Here is an 18,843-nt window from a genome sequence, read left to right on the forward strand (position 1 = left end):
TGCTATTAATAATAAAGAGTGTTTGACCCATTGTTTACGTCGTTGTGTCAGTCTTTGCGCAACGGTTTTGATCGATGATATTGCGAAAAAGTGTACGGTTCGGAGTTTGAGATTGCAACGGTTTGGTATTATTTATATGATGGCATCTCCATGCGTAATAGAATCTAACCGTAACGTATTAACCATTAGTTACAGTTTATATAATTATAGACCCACCAGAGTGCCCATAGACCATTTTTAGACGTTTTAGTGACCTAGATAAAAAAAATCAGTAAAAATCCTATTCCACAAAATGTACATTAAACACGCGTAGTACAATAATGTAGATTAGTACATCACGTGACAGAATACAGGATTCTGATTGGCTACACACATGGGTACTATTTGCAATAGTGCCCGGGCAGGCGGGCACTATTGAAGTGACGCGATATTGAACGTGAATGTATTGTGACGTCATCATTAATTGACGTCATTATAACGTTGCGCTTCGACCGAGACGTCAAGATGGCGGACAGGCTGTTGTGTGCGGGGATGGAAGCAAATGTTGCTTTTCTACAGAGCACTCATTTTCTACTGATCTACTTTTAATCTTCAGGATGTTTACCGATTTTTTTTTTATCTAGACCCCTAAAACGTCTAATATGGTCTATGGGTACTCTTGTGGGTTCAAGATTACATTATAATTAATGTACACATAAATATATAAACTGTAGATAATTATCAGATCCCTAGCTGTGACATTAATTACATTTGTCCAGTTCACCTTTCAAATAATAGTTTGCCGCTGTCCCACTCGATCACACTGACCAATGCATATATAATACTATTACTAATTAGGCACCTTTCATTATACGAGTGAGATGTGTGTACATGCATCTGATATGTGCATGATTTCGTATACCGTTTTATGCCCATCATTACAATGCCTATATGTCTCTCCAATGCTTTGATGTGGGATTAAGGAGTTTTTACTTTTGAAAACTTTTGAATTTATGAAACATTTTATCGCATACCTACAAAAACTATTTTGGGAGAATTTTAACGGCAAAATTTGTTGTAAATATGCAATAGAGTCGGACATCTTGTCCCGCCGTCCTCGAATCCTGGCGTAACCACAAGGATCTGAGAATAAGCTACAGTTCATTTCAATATGGACCAATCAAAGAGCCCATAGACCATGTTTACACGTTTAAGGGGTCTAGATAAAAATCTTTTAACTCACATTCTGCAAAGTACGTATATATTGCGAAAGGTTGAAAGCTCCCCGACACACACACAAAAAAAAATCTACCACGTCTACGCTTTAGCGCCAAATATCATTTTTCAAGGAAGTCTTAAGAAAAAGATTACTACCGTTGGAAAGAGCGATGCTTTTTCTGTTTAAAATCGTATGAAATAGTCCATGGGCACTGTGTTGGGTGTACATTGATACAATCTTTAGCTAATTATCATACTCTTGTTGGCGTAACGTCTTGGTTTCTTGATGTCTCTTCATCGTTTTTGAAATTACGTCAGATTGAATTTCGTGCCCGTTAACAACCGATATTTATATTGTCACTGTACACATGTACAGTACCAATGTCTGGCTATTAAACCCAATATATGATTATTCTCAATATTAACATTAGCAGTTACATGTAGATTTTGGTGTACTAATTTCTTCAGAGTTTAAGAGGTCACAAAAAACTGAGTTTAAGTCAATATTAGAATTCGTTGAATAACGTTAAAGTATTCTTAAAACTGAAAAAGTAAATATATGTTTGTATATTTGGTTTATCGGTCATTGTTTAATCGGTTGTTCATGACAACACACAAGAAGAAATCGAACCAAGTATTTCCCCCAAAATCATCAACTGTTTATCAAATAATATTCTTACTTATAAAGACGTATCCGAACGCGTTTTGTTATTAAACTTTAGCTTTTTTTTCTTTATAACTGGAACGATTAGTGACTTTGCCAGTGTATCACTAGTGCAATTAAGCATTCGTCGTCATATTTTGACATGCATTGGTGTTTGACATAAATTGGTTGTTCTAGCATATCTATCATGGTGCGGATATATATTAAACCACAGTCACATGATATATATTTCTATTATGGTGTGTTAATTCGCACCAAGTATCTGTAAGTGTATTTTAAGTCCTTGTGCATGCTATTTGATATGTTTTTTTTAATTACAATAGCCGATGTACAACTATACAATGTATGCAAAAATGTTACTGTATATCAAGCGCATTACGGGATAAATAGAAGTTACACAACGAGTGGCTGTTGGATATGGAATTTATTCCACACGAGTGAGTTATTTTTTAAAAGTTACAAAAGACACGAGCTTTAGTGAGTGTCTTTTGTAACTTTTAAAAAATAACTTACGAGTGTGGAATAAATTCCATATCCAACAGCCACGAGTCGTGTGACCTGTTTCTACCACAATTATATCCGCTTTTAGCCGATAGAAATACGACAAGGATAAGTACGCTATCCAACAGCAGTTTTGGCGTCAAGCGGCGATCACAGCATAGCATGACGTCACTCGATTATTGATGACGTCGACAAATGATGACACGACACTCAGAAAGACTTAGTTCGGTCAAAGTTCACCGTGTCAGCCAATCAGAATGCGTACAGAGTTTATACCACGTGTGGTATAAACAAATTGTTAATCAACAGCTGCATCGTTTATTTGATACCCTGAGAGTTGAATAACACTGGCTATTGTGGTAGAAATTAGTATACCCATTTCTAGTCTACTACAAAATTAAGATAGCATTACCAGTATTTGAAACTTACTTTACTTGAAGCTTTCCTAAGTCGTCTTACCGCATACACGTTAAATATTATGTCAAATGAATTTAATTCTAAACATAGTACACAAATTGGTCCATTTTTCATGTCATTTTCTGAAAGAAAGAAATCCAAACCGTACACTCACTTTTGTTTTTGACTTGTGTCTCAACCGTACACTATTGAAATTCAAAACTGTTGCGACACTAGTCTGATATCGAACATAAATTGTTGAATTTCATAAGTATTTTCAACATTATTGTAAACAAATTATATACCAATGGAAACGGGAAATTCTAAAGATTTCCAATATTGAATCACAATAAAACTATACCTCAATATAAGACGGCTAATCGAAGCTGAACGAAAAATTTAGCTGTGCTTTCTGTCATGTGTGATATTCAAATGCATTATTTGAAAAATAAGAAAACAGATAATAATATATTTTTTGGTTTGGTTGAAACTTACCATACTCTTCAGCAATCACTACATACCATCAATCATGGTATCATCCGTAACGCCAGCAAATTAGTGATACAAAGCACAGTACCGTGGTCTTCATGTCGCCGAAGCGATACCGGAAACGGATCAAAACATCGTTGCCGTACTAGTTGCACTACAGTGATTATGCAAAGACGGAAGACATAAACCAGAAAGTAATGGTATACAGATATGACAAATGACTCAATAGATAACACTTATATATTCAATACTACGATAGAAATATGGTGGGATTTCTTACCTGCAGTTATGCTATCGTAATGTGATGGCGCCCCAATATCATTGAGGTTGAGTTCTTGATATTGAGTTCTGATTAAAAAAAAACCACATAGTATTTTAAAGTGACTGTTACGTATAACGTCAATGTGCATTAGATATTTTCATCATATACTGCATCTTTTTATCCTAAAGGTACACTATCATTCATTTCCATAAACTTAGAAGGTCTGTACCCTCGATAAAAACCCAAGAATACTCCCTTCATGAAACGCGGTAGTTCGTTACTTCAGAATGAAGTTTATGACCTTGAATGAAGGTGTCATTTATATGAACAATGTTATCACCTTTTACCAAAGTATTTTAAAATCTAACGGAACAAAAAGTTGGCATCAAATACATGTATCTTAAATTATATCTCATATATTCTATTATGTCAATTGTTTTCTATTTTCCAAGGATTTCAATATAATTGTGTTTGACTGTCATTTAAATCAGTAGTTTGTACATGTATGTATATAATTACCTATTAGCGTCGATATTGTCAGCTTCAGCTGTAAAATACAAGTTTGTTTTAATACATTTACTGTAGAAGATAATCATGTTCTATTTAAGTTTTACTTCCGGTCATTCGGAATATCTTTTCTGTACTTTCATTATATCCATAAACTTGATGATCAAACTAATTCGTAAACTGATTCAATACTAACTCTTATTTTTCGGTATTTGCATATCACAGAGTTATCTGCTCTTGCGGGTGGGGTATAGATATTGCTTGTGACGTTAAGTGTTTACAAACATGACGTAATGTTTTAGAGAAAACGACGTGCATCTTTCTCTTGAAATCATGATGTCAAAATCAATATCTATCAACAAGGGAAGATAACTCTGTATTATGCAAAGACGGAAGACATAAACCAGAAAGTAATGGTATACAGATATGACAAATGACTCAATAGATAAAAATACTTATATATATTCAATACTACGATAGAAATATGGTGGGATTTCTTACCTGCAGTTGTGCTATCGTAATGTGATGGCGCCCCAATATCATTGAGGTTGAGTTCTTGATATTGAGTTCTGATTAAAAAAAAACACATAGTTTTTTAAAGTGACTGTTACGTATAACGTCAATGTACATTAGATATTTTCATCATAAACTGAATCTTTTTATCCTAAAGGTACACTATCATACATTTCCATAAACTTGGAACGTCTGTACCCTCGATAAAAAAAACCAAGGATACTCCCTTCATAAAACGCGGTAGTTCGTTACTTCAGTATGAAGTTTATGACCTTGAATGAAGGTGTCATTTATATGAACAATATTATAACCTTTTATCAAAGTATTTTAAAGTCTAAAAGCAGATTTTAGCTAATGAAAAGAATCCCACTTAAATGAAAATATATAAACAAATATCACTTGTGTTTCTGTCGGTTGAGTTAAACTCATTCTACTGATACATACACGATAAGTTTGAATTGCTCTATCGATTAAATCATTTTACCCGTACCCGTCCTCTGTACGATTTGGTTGTTCGTCTGAAAATATATAGAATGTAATCATTAGGTAGAAAACGTTAGTTTTACAGCCTTGAAATATAAATGGTCAAAGTACATCTCTCCGATGTGACTCATAGACAGTCTATATTGGTTTTTTGCTGAGGTTGAAAAGCTGACGCGACCGCGAATGTTAAAATCTAAAACGAAATTTATATTTACCATTTTCTGAGTGAATTATATCACTGAATGCAACTGGTGTCTTTACTCTGTCCTGCTGAATCGAAGGCCTGAAGCGATAGAGACAAAGGGTTAAATAAAAGAACAGTTTGATTGCATCATATCTCATTAACCATCACACTCCAAAATGAAATGAATCATAACAATTTCAGTTATAGCAAATTTATCTTTGTGTGCATCTACTACGACAGGTCACTATCTGCCGATAATTAAGAAGTATCGAATGTATATTTAGAAAAACAAGCAAATTCGTAGAACTTATTCCCCCGCTTTGGTTAATCAAAGGCCCATAACTCCGCCAAATCGGGTCCGATGAAAGTGACGAGCGAACTAATCCGAGCCCATGGCACATTTAATCATGTTACCAAGCTAAAAAGCCGCTTATGATTTGTAGCAGTTATTGCACGGAAACAACGTGTTACAGACAGATAGCCGGACGGACCCAAATTACCCCCTTCCCGTTTCGGTGAAAGCGGGGGATAAAAAGTGAAAATACGTGTGAACACGCCAAATCTTTTGTATAGTTACTTTTATTGAAGACAAAATAAATTTCACTTTTGTTTTGACACAGACAACGACGGATTGATAGGTATTGCAAGAAATTATCTTACCTGGAGAGTAAACGCCCCTTCCCTAAAACAATAAAGCATGAAATGCATTAGCACGCCATTAAAGGGGGACTGCGTCTTGTGTCTTTATATTTTGTTGGAGTGATGCTCATCATGACGTTCTCGTTAAAAAACATTAATCATTAAGGTTTAATGTAAATATATGTAAATACTGACTTAATATAAATTAAACTTCATGATATGACAAAGCAATTAATATTATATAAATGACAGGTTGCCTGGTGCAAAACCAGAGCATACGTATTTCCCAAGAGGACTTACGGTAAATGACAAAGGCAGTACCCAAACTAATGATCCCTATCACGATCAGGACAACTCCAACAGCAACGACAGCCACAGAGGTAGAGGACGTGGCAGCTTCCTGGCCAGAGGGTATTGCTGTGGTGCATTCTGTAGGTTCTAAACAAATAACATGCAAGGAAATAGAGAAATGATACGTTCAACAATATACATTCAAGACAATAATAAAGGGTATATAATAAAGTAAACAGCTTTCAGTTAAATGATCATCTGATATGTGGAGAATTAAACAGCTATAAAACTGTTTTTACATCTTTAGAAATGCTACACATGTAAAATACAAAAGTAACGTCAACATCATTCAACGCTTTAGAATTCGTTTCCTTTACCATTAAATTATGATCAATGAAAACCGTGTTTACAAAAACGCACATCTTTGGATCTATTTCATTTATTTCAAGAAGAACATCATTGCAGTTTGCATTAATGCAACAGTATGAAACGATACCTGAATATCTTCAAGGAGTGACATCCAATAGCTGTATTTCACTTTATTATAAAAACTTAAGAAATATACATACGAGGTGCAGTTGCCACAACCAGTCCCGCTGACACACGTGTACCGAGTTTGTTAGTGGACGTGAGATTTACAGTGTACTGGGTCCAAGACAGCAGGTCAGTCAGTGTGGTGAGCTGGAACTCTCTGTGGCTTCCTTTATCAACTGGAATGCTTCCCATGTCGTCACATTCAACACAAGCATATTCAATACTTATAGTGTTAGATGAGACGGCCTCCTCACTGGGAAGCCACTTCAGAGTAACTGAAGAGGAAGATACGTTTGTGATGCCAAGTAACTCCGATACCTTCGGTAACACTACAACGACAGTTAATAGAACGCTTTTTTTAATAATTTTATCAAAGCAAGTTTCTTCTTACATTCATTTTGAGAGAATGTTCTATATAATGTTGATAATAGCATGATAATAATATAAAGTGGATACAACTTTTTTGTGTGTCTTTGTATATGTTCCGGTAGGTTCCGACATACATTCTGTAAATAATGCCCCAAAAAAAGCCGAAATTAAGATTGTTTGGTTAAGCTTAGGGTCTAATTAGCAAACAAGGACGAACTCCCGTGTATACGTTTTACTGCGTGTGTAAAGTTCTGTTGTTTGACCGTTGACAGCATATTGTAACCTGGTGGGATGTGCTGTTCATTGTCTTTGATTCATTAAGATTTGTAATATAAAGTGACAAAATTTCTCCTATCACTAATTGCGACATAAATCCCAACCAGTCAACGTATATCTATCTTTTCTTTTCTTTATTTACTTTTTAAATGTATATGCATGTTATCATTTTGTATTAGTGACAACTATACATGCTCCTGAGAAAAATGTTAGATGTAGTATAATTGTGTGTAATTGTTGGAAACTCTTTGACTTCCAACTAGAATGCTTCCCATGTCATCACATTCAACACAAAAGGATATAACCATTAGTTGTAGTATTTGACAATACATGTATTTAATGTATGGTTTCAAAATCTTTGAATATTCAGAATGAATCACTTGACTCACAAACAACTTCCAATGTGATATTAGCAGTTGAGGTCCCAGCGCTGTTATTGGCTGTACATGTATAAACCCCGGCATGTACCTGTGTGACTGGAGGCAGACTATAGGTACCAGTCCTGGACACCACTGTACTTCCTCTGGTCCAGACCATGGACGATACGGGTGGGTTGGTCAGCGTCACTGCGCACTGTAACGCTACGCCAGTCTGGCCTTCCTCAAGAATTAACGGGTTTGTGGATGGGCTGATTACCACGTAAGGTCGAACTTGTTGATAACAATTAAAATTACAAAGAAAAAACGTTTGAATATTGAGAAATGTGGATACTATTTAACATTGTTAATAACTTACTTTAGATAGATGATTATACATAAAAAGTTTTTACTCCGTAGTAAAGGTTCAAATGTTTTGCAATCAGAGGGAAATTTACCAGAAGAATGTTTTAAAATATAAAATAATACTGTTCTTATAATTTATTCAAATGAATACATCGTATTGTTTGAATATACATATGGATACATCTTTTCATTGTTCAACTAGTGTAATGGTACAATGTACAAATATAAATATTTACAACGTGGGCTTATAAACCATTGTGGAAAGTTGACAGTTCTACTAAAATAGGCAGTTTTAATTATTCACAAAGAAACGATGTCAATATAACTTACATTTTATTGTGAGGTTGATAGATATGAATGACTCCCCGGCAACATTCCTAGCAGTACATCTGTATATTCCCTGCTCTGACCTGTCCAGTTGTCCCAGTGACAACACAGACGAGGACGTGAAGTTAGTGTTGTCCGGTCGTGTCCAGACAAAGGTACAGTCAGGTCTACACACTGCTGTACATGTGATGTCCGGTAACGTGTCACCCTCTGTCCTGGTGTAGGTGATGTCGGATGGAAACAAAGATATGGAATTCCCTGGACCGTCTGTAAACAAAATGTTACAGCTTGTCCTGTTTAACTAGATATATATCCGTAATAATAGATAATCCCTCTGAGCTAACTTTTATTATTGAACACAAGATGTTGAACAGGTTTACTCTAGAGATACTTCAGAATACAATTAATTCTCGCGTTCTTGACATGAAATTATTCGCACATTATTAGACCAAACGCTGCTTCCATTTTTCCATAAAAAATATATGTACTTTATTTCAAATGTATTCACCATTCTTTAAGAGTAAAGTCACTTATGTACCCTCTGTATTGTGTTTTACCCACAGCATTATCGGAAAAGGCAACTAATTTTGGTACTTCTCCCTAATGCCCCCCTTGACTTTTCTAGTTTCTGCTTCAGAACCTGTTGAACGTTAATTGATCATAAAGAGAATGGTCCACTGCTTTACTAAGGATGTATTGTTCAATGCCATTGACAGTATGCTTCGTTGAGATAGCACTATAAGTAATATTATAAGGAACAACATGAACATACTAGTCTTCTACAATACCACACGCGCACACCACTAGGCACATCTCACGTGCAGAGGAGGCAGTTCCTACATAATCTTACATTGTAACAGTGAATCGCGTAATCAAACAATAAACATGGTTTTCTTCTTTGTCATTAGCTTCCGCGGACTGCTCTCTTTCCAGTAACGTTTTTTTTCTATATATATCTAGTACAATGCATTTAGAACTTCATATTAAAAACATTACTGTACCGTTTTACGCTTCTTTCTAAAGAGACGTCATGAGTACCCGCTGTTACCACACGAATTTACGATACCTACGTACTACAAAAGGTCTTAACAGAGCGTTAAATAAACCAATATAATATCTTACGGATTTTACCTGCAACATTAAGCGTATAGTTTGGGCTGTTCAAGGTTTGGACAGTAAGGTTTAAGTTGATACGTGTACAAAACCACACAGATCCATGATCCACTGTCTTTGGCTGTATGTTCAATCGGAACACTGTACCAAGGTTACCACCAGACGATACACAGGAACACACATCCAGTGGACAGGGGGCTACCGGGATTGTTTTTACATTGTAACATTGGTCAACGGCTACTTGTACACCACCTACTGAGATTGTGATGTCAGGAAACCGGTAAAACAGGACAAGCGTAGCCTCCTCTGGTACATCACATGTCAGTGTAAAATCAGTCCCCGGTGTGGCATAGTCTGTCGAACCGTTCAATGATACAGCATCTGTAATATGCACGTCAACTTTTTACAGTGTTTTAAACGCACCAAAATCCAATGGTGGAATAAAACAGAGCTCGAAGATACAGTTCCAAATTGGTGACATTTTTGTGTTGCTTGTAAATTTTGGCAAAATATGCATACAATTGTACATTTTAGTTACACGATAATATACACAGCGTCGAAAGTTAAGCACCAGTAAATTAAATTTGCTATATTTTATCCACTTCGCTTAAAGGCCATCGTATGAAGGTTTACCTGGTTGGTGTATGATTTGTGAGTGTACCCAGTGCACTTTTGTTTCTGTCTACGCGTGAGCGACACCGTGCGCGTGTGTCAAATACAGGTGTGGTCACATTCACGAAAGTCGTGTTTGACTCTAAGGTATAGCCGGACACGGAAAGCCATTTTACATGATACTAGTGTCGTGTTTCGAACTTTTGTCATAAGCATGGCAAGACGTAGGCTTACGGAAGCGGAAAGATGGCAGATTATCGGTATGAAAACTGCAGGAATGTCATCTAGGGCGATTGGCGTGGCAATGAATGTTTCTCATTCTGTTGTGATCCGTCTGGTAGCGAAATTTCGCCAAACAGGCGACACCAAGGACAGACCGCGATCTGGACGTCCCAGGAAAACAACTGCAAGGGACGATAGGGCCCTGGTTTTTCATGCCCGTCGAAATCCGCACTCCCATAGTGGAATTCTCCGTCGCCAATGGGGACTACGATACAGGGTGTCGCTTAGCACAGTGCGTAGGAGACTTCATGAGCGTGGCATCCGTGCGTACCGCCCGATTAAAAGACCCTTGTTATCTCGACAGCACATGCGAGCAAGACGAGATTGGTGTTTCACTCGACAAAATTGGAATTTACGAACTTGGCGCCGGGTGCATTGGTCGGACGAAAGTCGGTTCATGTTACACGTAACGGACGGTCGCGCGCGTGTGTGGCGTGAGCGCCGGACTGCTTATCTTCAAGGAAACATCCAACCGACTGTTGCCTTCGGTGGTGGCTCTGTAATGATATGGGGTTGCGTGTCGTACGATTGTAAGATGGACCTCATCACTGTGCAAGGGACATTAAATGGCCAGCAATACCAAAATGTCGTCCTCAATGGCGCCGTAGTGCCTCATTTCGATAATCATGCACTAGCAACTCGCCCTATATTCATGGACGACAACGCGAGGCCGCATCGCGCACGCGCTGTCATCGACTTCCTGAACAACAACGCCATTGCCACTCTTCCATGGCCCGCGAAGAGCCCCGATCTTAACCCTATAGAGCATTTATGGGATTAGTTGGGGCGTCAAGTTAGGGCTAGGGATCCCCCAGTACAAACACTCCAAGAATTAGCGGCAGCACTGCACGAGGAGTGGCGAAGAATCCCGATGATCCGCATACGACGCCTGATACACAGCATGAGAAGACGTGTCGCGGAAACGCTGAACGTGAACGGTGGATACACCAGATATTAAAGGACACTGGATGGACATAAACTAATGATGTCATTTAACATTTCTGACACACTTTTGGATGTATAGAACTTCCTGTTTGCGTGTGGCGACAATACTTTTCCAGTTCTCGTTTTTTGCAGTTTTGTCGCACTTTTTTCTAATACCGAAAGAATATGCTAAATTAACATTATGCTGATTAAATTTAATGAAATTAAAAGTATTATGTATCTATTGATTCATATTAAAAGACAAATATCACGAAAACCATGTCGTTTTTGTTTCTTTCAACTCTTAGTTTTACCTACACATGAAAAATAAGGTGGAGCTTAATTATCGACGCGGTGTATATAACATTTTATCAACTTAGTTACTTAAGTATGTTGAAGTACATCTAAGATATATGCATACAAACTATCACTATGGTAAACGGGGGCTATCTTAACATCTTGGTCAAGCTGCATCCATTATGTATGAGTAAAAGTATGGATATTATTATAGGCTATTATGTGTCATCTTGTGATTGCGAGATCTCCTGTATACGTTATAGTGCTAACTCAATGAAGCATACCACATAAGGAACCGAACGCTGCAGCTCTAGAATAGCAAAATATTAAAATATATCATGTATTTGGCAGGGTTGAGAAAGAAAAAAGTGGCGAGCCACTAGGTTTTTCCTTCTGACTCGATACAAACTACAGTTTATACATTGTATTTTTAGACACTGACCATGTAAACTTCTTATCTTGAGTCAGCGAGGTAGATTCAAAAGACGGTCGATATCAACAATAAATACCAGGATGCAAAAATTCTAAGTTTAACATGTTGACAGTTCCTTTGTTTAAAACAACTGTATACGCAATGACTCAAGTATATCCCAGACATAGCTCATTCTACGTTCTTAAACAAGAATTGTATATTTCTTTACAACATGTATTATTTACCTGCTATTTTGAGTGTATAATCATCACTGTCCAGTATTTGGTTAGGTATGTTAAGGTTGGTACGGCTACAGAACCAAACAGATCCATGGTCTCCCATCTGTGGCTGTATGATCCACCGGAACACTGTACTAATATCTCCTGAAGGAACACAGGAACACACATTCGAAGCACACGGGACAGGAGCGCTGTTGGCATTTAAACATTGGTCATCGTGTACTTGAATAATCCCAACAATATCATAGTTTAAGTCAGGACGGCGACGGTAAAATTGGACCAATGTTGCCTCTTCTGGTACATCACATATCAGTGAGAAGTTACTTCCAGTGACTGCAAACTCAGACGACCCGTTCAGTGTCACGGCATCTGTAGAGTGCAACATACTAATGGTGATATAAGAATTCAATGCCAAACTTCGGTCTGCTCACTTCGAGTAACATATACAGTACACATTTATTATAGGTTAAGTCTTTGGAGTAACTAATTAATTACGATATAACAGTGGTATACTGTATGGCGAGTACATTTCGGGGTGGTTTATTTACGCTATATTCACTGAAATCCGCAAATTTCAAACTCTATCGAAATACTCAGAAAGCCATTGACGTATACAGAAACAATAGTACAGTGTATAAAGATTGATAGGAATAAGTGAACCGCGAAAGTTAACCTCCGCGAATAGGTCATGCATAGAAAACCGCGAAATATTGACCACGAATTTAAATCTATACATTACTCGAAAATATCCTTCTAGACTTAAAATCAAAATTTAAGTTATTAAACACTGAGATAATAAACAACAAAGTGTTAAGCCTGTTTGTAAAGCGACAAGAGAAAAGGGATGTATGATATTTGAACATGTCAATAGATAATACACGAATACTTATATACAAGTTGTCTTTCATTACGTTAACAGAAAAGAGTTGAATAATTCACATACCAGTTAAAGAAAGAGTAGCAATCAGTAATAGAAACATTATGTCCAGTGTCCAAGCCTCCTTGTAGCTCCTAATTATAAATCTATATTACATACTTGTTGTTCCCCTCTTCTAAAAAATCATACGTAAATGTACATGTGTATGTGTGTCTTAGATTTGCTTCCTGGTCTGTGTTACCCATATATGTTTCCTCCCTGACCCATATTACTATATGTGTACAACGTAATCTTTCGAGGTGAATATGGTCGCGTATTGTAGTAGTTTAAACTATATTGATCACAATACTAGTATCCGCCATTGGGGAACACTCGTCTATAAAAAATGTCCTTGCATTGAATCACGTGAAGTCAAACCAAAACTAATTATCCAATATGCTTATTGAAACAAAACCTAAAAATAGATAATAAAATCGCATTGACATTTTCCCCATATTTTATGGAAATAATTTTGAAAGACAATGATTTCGATATAATGTTTAAATTAGAGAATACCTTTTTGACCAGTTTAACTTATACAAGTTCAATGAAATAGTCTACATTTATGTCACTATATGAGGTTCCTTTGAATCCTGTTTTTCGTGGATAAAGGACTTGGAAATGATAAAGGTCATTTTGGTAGAATGTGAGCGTGATGGCCAAATTATAGAACTCCCATCCTTCTTCGTGTTTTCTTCTACATATAAAACACCACACTTCATTATATTTACATTTTGACACAGAGACTTCCATTACTCTAATGATAATCATGATCTGCATCATGAGTCAATAAATGCAGCCTGGACTTTGTGTAGTAATTCATATATACATGAATGGGAGTCCTGTTTACTGACACCAAGTTAATCCGCGCAGGAAAACTAACCTTGTAGTTGAATGAACCATTTTGGTTATGAAATTATAAAAAAATACTTTAATCGTCTGAATTATTTATAGGAAACTAAAAAGTTATTGAAAAAGAGTGTGCTTTTTGACGTCTTTCATTTTAATAAGGACTAGTTTTCATCACATTGACCTTGGCTGTTCAGGTTAAATGGTTAAATACAATTTTAAGTTTCAAATCATCAATAACATAACGTGTTACTCTGAGAGATAACTAAAAGAATATATATTAAGAATGCTTTAATGAACGTTGATGTTAAGGAGAAAAACGAAAATAACCAAAGCTCGGCGCGACTCTCCAGCGCGGGCGCAGCACTGGATACAAGTTTACCAAAGCCGGGGAGGATCTCCAGCGTGAGTTTTTGAAATCATAGACATTCTTTATAGACGTTATAAACCTAAAATATATTAAGAATAATGTTTATAATTTATTCTAGATAACTCAATCAGGTAATGATTATGCACAGTTTTCCGTGATTTTCAACTTTTACAACAAAACAAATTGAATCGTGACGCACATTGACATCTTATCCAATAGTTCAATTAGGCCGATGACTGTGGCGCTTTTAAAATATCCTACAAAACAAGTTCAGTGTGTATGACGCTATAATACTTGACGTGCAATTCTTTAGGCCTATGGAAAAATAACCTCAAAGATCTAACCAATAGAAATGAGTGTAACATATGGAATCAAAATATTATCAGATAAGTGAAACGTTTTACTGAGACAAATATGGAGATGCGTTCGTATTACATTTCATAGGTGAAATGCTATTCTTGCCAACATGATACATGTATATAAGCATTTTCACCAGTGTCGTTTTGTATGAAGAAGGGTTGTCCTCTTAGAGAACATGTTCTAACCGGGTTCCTTTGTTTGAAGTAATCAAATTTCTTGATATAAAATTTACTGACTAATATTTTTGTATATTCATTATATATATTTACAAATATATATTCGTGTTAACGAATAGTTTAATTTCAGACTTGGTTTGCGGTTTTAGCAAATTCTGTTACACATACTGATACACGTTAGATATAGTTAAACAAAACAAACATACAAATTGATTTTAATTACCCAGATCGAAGATACAAATACTAGTTCTATGTTTCTGTGTAATTGTTATTACAATAAATCCTATATGTGTTGTTTCTGTCTCCATACTAACTATTTGTCATTTGTAACTTGTGTATCATTGAATGAGTACGTATGGTGTATGATTGTGAGTTTTGGGCAGCAGAGGGTTGGGGAATGCATTTTTCTAAGATAAGGTGAACAGATCCGACGACTTCCGATAACTTTGGAATGAAGATGGTCGTACATGTAGCTGACAACATGATACATCTAAAGTTTCGGTCACAATTCGGTGAGTCAAACAAAATATATCCATAATATAAATCACGACTGTGCAAAGCTATTAATTCATTTACCTATGTCAATATTATTTATTTTGTGTACCAGAAGGCAATTCATGATTTCGGTTTAAATGCCTTGATTTGAAATGTTCGGTTGATCGAAGAAAATTATAAGTAAATTGCTTTTTCAATAATGATGATTTTATATGCTAATATGTCGTATATTTTGCATATATTAGGCTACCTACATTGTACAAATAATTTTTGGAGCCAAAGAGTCAGGATGGTTAGGCTATACCGACACATTACTACTAGCCCTCCACCTCTATATCGCTGTTTGAATCCCATGATATACTAAAGTTGCAAAGCACCGACCACTGGTCGATGATTATTCTCCTGATACTCTTCCTTTCTTCCACTACCTCAATCTGGCATACCCTTAAATATTCTCGACTTTAATGAAATGTTTAGTCAAACCTGTTGACGGACTTTTAATTACGACTTGTCCTTCGTCTATAAATGTTAGATGATTAAGGTTGTCGATTTTTATTACAGGGCTTCTTCTCCTTTATGCCTGTCTACTGACGACAATGTATACCCTACATCATGACTCAACGGGTTCACCAATAAAACAATCAAGTTAAGACCCGAGAAAGAGGCTGAGCTTCATTACGAATGTTCGCAAGCAGACTATATGCTGTATGATTATTTTGTTAAAAACTTGAAGCGTAGCATTTAAAACTAGAATATGAACAAATCCTGAACACTTCTGTGCAGCTTTAGTTGCAAATGAACAAACCACAAGTGAAATATCGTTAGGGGGGGAGTGCATGGAACAAGCAGTTTTTTTTTATACGAAAGGAGGACTGTGAAAAGCTGTATATTCGTGAGAAGACATATTTAAAATTGTTAAAAAAGAAAAGTCATTGAATTAACATCGCAATCGTGAAATATATATATCGCATATGTAGCCAGCTACTTCCCTTGATTAAATACAAACTTTATGTTCATTTTCTCTTTGTTTTTATTGGCCGATTATTTGAGAATGGTGCGAAAATCCAACGTTATCGTGACGTCAAAATAGATGCTGTGATGTTCCATATTGAATCAAAGGTATTGTTCTTTAAAACGTTCTTCATCAGATTACGAAAACAATTGCAAATTTTTGTAAACGCAGAAATTATTTATATAATGTTCGCCTATATCTTGTCGTATACATGTTAACATTAGTATGAGAAAGATTTTAAAACGCGTGCTTAAAACGGTAGATTTACGTACTTTTGAAATAGTAGATGAAACACATTATTTTTAATACACGTTGCATGTAATATGTGAATGTTATGACTACTAAACTCCAAGGTAAGTCATTGGTTTCGAAAAAGTTGCAGTCATGTCTCGGAGTGGGGAAATCCATCCTAGATACTCAAGGAGTTACTTTCACTGTCGTTATATACACTCCTAGAGACTATCTCATAGTTAAACTGTAGGCAGTTCAGGAGAAAGAAACTGACTACATTGTATTTACAGACAGTGAAAATTTTCTTTGAAGATTACAGAGAAGACTGAACAACTTATTGGGAAAATATTGATGTTTATTTATGGCTTCAGCTTTGTTTGTATTTTATCTAAGTTTATACAGATGAATGCCACACATACTGTAACCAAAGCAGTAATATATCATTAATCTTGCAGTATAAAAAAAACAGTTCGGTAGAAAATGAATCAACATAGGAACCTGAATACAAATAAATAATTAACTAACAATTCATTAACGAACACATGAAAATACTAATTCGTCTGCTGCTTTTTTTGATAGAGACAAAATACCATTTGCCAGCGATGAAGCATCTTTAAACATAACAAAACCTACCATTACTTAATCTATAGACACGATGCTCCCGTGATATTTCTGCATTATCACGTAGAAAAGCGTTTAATGTTCACATTAAATATCTGACGATGTGTAAAACAACACATCATCATCATCATCAAGGCCTACTGCGCCATTAGTATATCATTATCACCGGAACACATCCCGTCACGTGATAAGGTGTTTAATAGACTAGTCTGAAAGCAAAGTCATTGAGATACAGTTGATTAGGTGTTTTCAAAATATATCCTTTTATCCAATATATCTTTATGAGAATTTTTATGCTTTTTCCAATGTCTCTGAATTCAAATTGCTGAATTATGCCGACAAGGAAGAAGGGGAAACCTGATGTTTGTAATACCAAACAAAGAGTTAATACAAAACAATGTTGTATGGCCATATATAAAAAGTACAACCTATATATCAGTGCTGTGGGTATCGGTGTCGTGCCAAAGTGATATAGGGGAACTCTTATTATTTAAGTTTGAGTATGGTCATGTGGTCATATCAGATTCACAGATAAAACGTATTAACACAAACAGACTATAAATATCGCTAATTAGATTTAAATGAAATAAAACCAGAGGGTTACGCGTTATCCTTTACAATATAAATGAGAAAAGAGTAAGGTGTTCATTTTTTCGTAATGATAAATGTTTACATACCTTGAGTAATATTTGCATATGGCGATACACCATCATTGCCCATCCTACAAATCATTCATCTGATTGGTTTATATAATGACAAAGAAGATATGGTAACACTAGTGTTCATTGTTTTATTACTTTAAACCTTACGGCTCATAAGTGGATCATGATTATAGACAACTACTACAGCTGACAATATAAATACCGCCGCCCCAAAAGTAAATTAGGATTAATTAATGTCATGAAACTTATTGTGACAAAGATTTGAATTTTAAATAGTCACAAAAATGATTTAGGCAATCAAAGGTTTTGGCAGTTATTCAGGATATTCAATTCAAAACTCAAAGAAGAAAGTCAAATTATCATGTCAATCATGATCACAAATTACATTAACATGTCGTTATTAACGGAACAAGTTGTACATATGTATCAAATACATCTATCTTGAATTATATCTCATATCTCTTATATTTGTTTTCTATTTTCCAAAGTCATTTAAATCAGTATTTGGTACATGTATATATATAATTACCTATTAGCGTCGATATTGTCAGCTCCAGCTGTAAAATACAAGTTTGTTTTAATACATTTACTGCAGGGGATAATTATGTTTATTCGAGTTTTACTTCTGGTCATTCGTAATATCTTTGTCATTATGCTGTACTTTCATAATATCCATAAACTGGGTGATCAAACTAATGCTTTAACTTATTATATATTTAATAACTCTTTTTTGGTATTTGCATATCACAGAGTTATCTGCCATTGCGGGTATATATGTAGATATTGCTTGTGACGTGATGTGTTTAAACACAACATCATTCTTTTTAGAGAAAACGATGTGCATTTTCCTCTTGAAATAATAATGTTAAAATCAATATCTATCAGCAAGATAAGATAGCTCTGTATTATGCAAAAACG

At 35.6% G+C, this 18,843-nt stretch overlaps 2 protein-coding genes and 1 long non-coding RNA gene across 16 annotated transcripts in view; 1 reads left to right on the forward strand and 2 right to left on the reverse strand.

The window, feature by feature from the left end:
• Window positions 1–18,843, reverse strand: part of LOC138317845 (contactin-1-like) — a 60,207-nt gene that overhangs the window by 32,709 nt on the left and 8,655 nt on the right. For 6 of the 14 annotated variants that reach the window (XR_011207808.1, XM_069259773.1, XM_069259778.1 and 3 more), the window contains exons 13-15: window positions 18,455–18,482; window positions 4,518–4,585; window positions 4,029–4,056 (exon numbers count right to left, since the gene is read on the reverse strand). Coding sequence is in view for 13 of the 14 variants with exons in the window: in XM_069259773.1 (XP_069115874.1) it covers window positions 4,029–4,056; window positions 4,518–4,585; window positions 18,455–18,482 (124 nt within the window). In the remaining variant the exon portion in view is untranslated. The other 8 variants (XM_069259781.1, XM_069259779.1, XM_069259775.1 and 5 more) reach the window with 7 other exon arrangements.
• LOC138317849 (contactin-1a-like) lies at window positions 5,006–7,954 on the reverse strand. The gene is made up of 5 exons (XM_069259789.1): window positions 7,695–7,954; window positions 6,696–6,989; window positions 6,136–6,273; window positions 5,228–5,295; window positions 5,006–5,047 (listed from the first exon to the last, which is right to left on the reverse strand). Exons 1-4 carry the CDS (start codon window positions 7,840–7,842, stop codon window positions 5,270–5,272), a joined length of 606 nt encoding a protein of 201 aa, XP_069115890.1. The 5' UTR covers window positions 7,843–7,954; the 3' UTR covers window positions 5,006–5,047; window positions 5,228–5,269.
• Window positions 14,980–16,409, forward strand: LOC138317850 (uncharacterized). The gene is made up of 2 exons (XR_011207810.1): window positions 14,980–15,416; window positions 15,961–16,409. It is a non-coding gene; the product is annotated as an uncharacterized lncRNA (long non-coding RNA).

The sequence above is a fragment of the Argopecten irradians genome, chromosome 3, assembly GCF_041381155.1.
Source record: "Argopecten irradians isolate NY chromosome 3, Ai_NY, whole genome shotgun sequence".
NCBI lineage: Eukaryota > Metazoa > Mollusca > Bivalvia > Pectinida > Pectinidae > Argopecten > Argopecten irradians.

Excerpts from the sequence above, each read along its gene's own strand:
- LOC138317849 (XM_069259789.1), bottom strand. The coding sequence starts at position 7,842 with ATGGTCTGGACCAGAGGAAGTACAGTGGTGTCCAGGACTGGTACCTAT. Across the intron at positions 6,990-7,694 it reads TATCACATTGGAAGTTGTTT|TGTTACCGAAGGTATCGGAG; the intron begins GTGAGTCAAGTG and ends CTGTCGTTGTAG. Across the intron at positions 6,274-6,695 it reads GGTTGTGGCAACTGCACCTC|AACCTACAGAATGCACCACA; the intron begins GTATGTATATTT and ends TTATTTGTTTAG.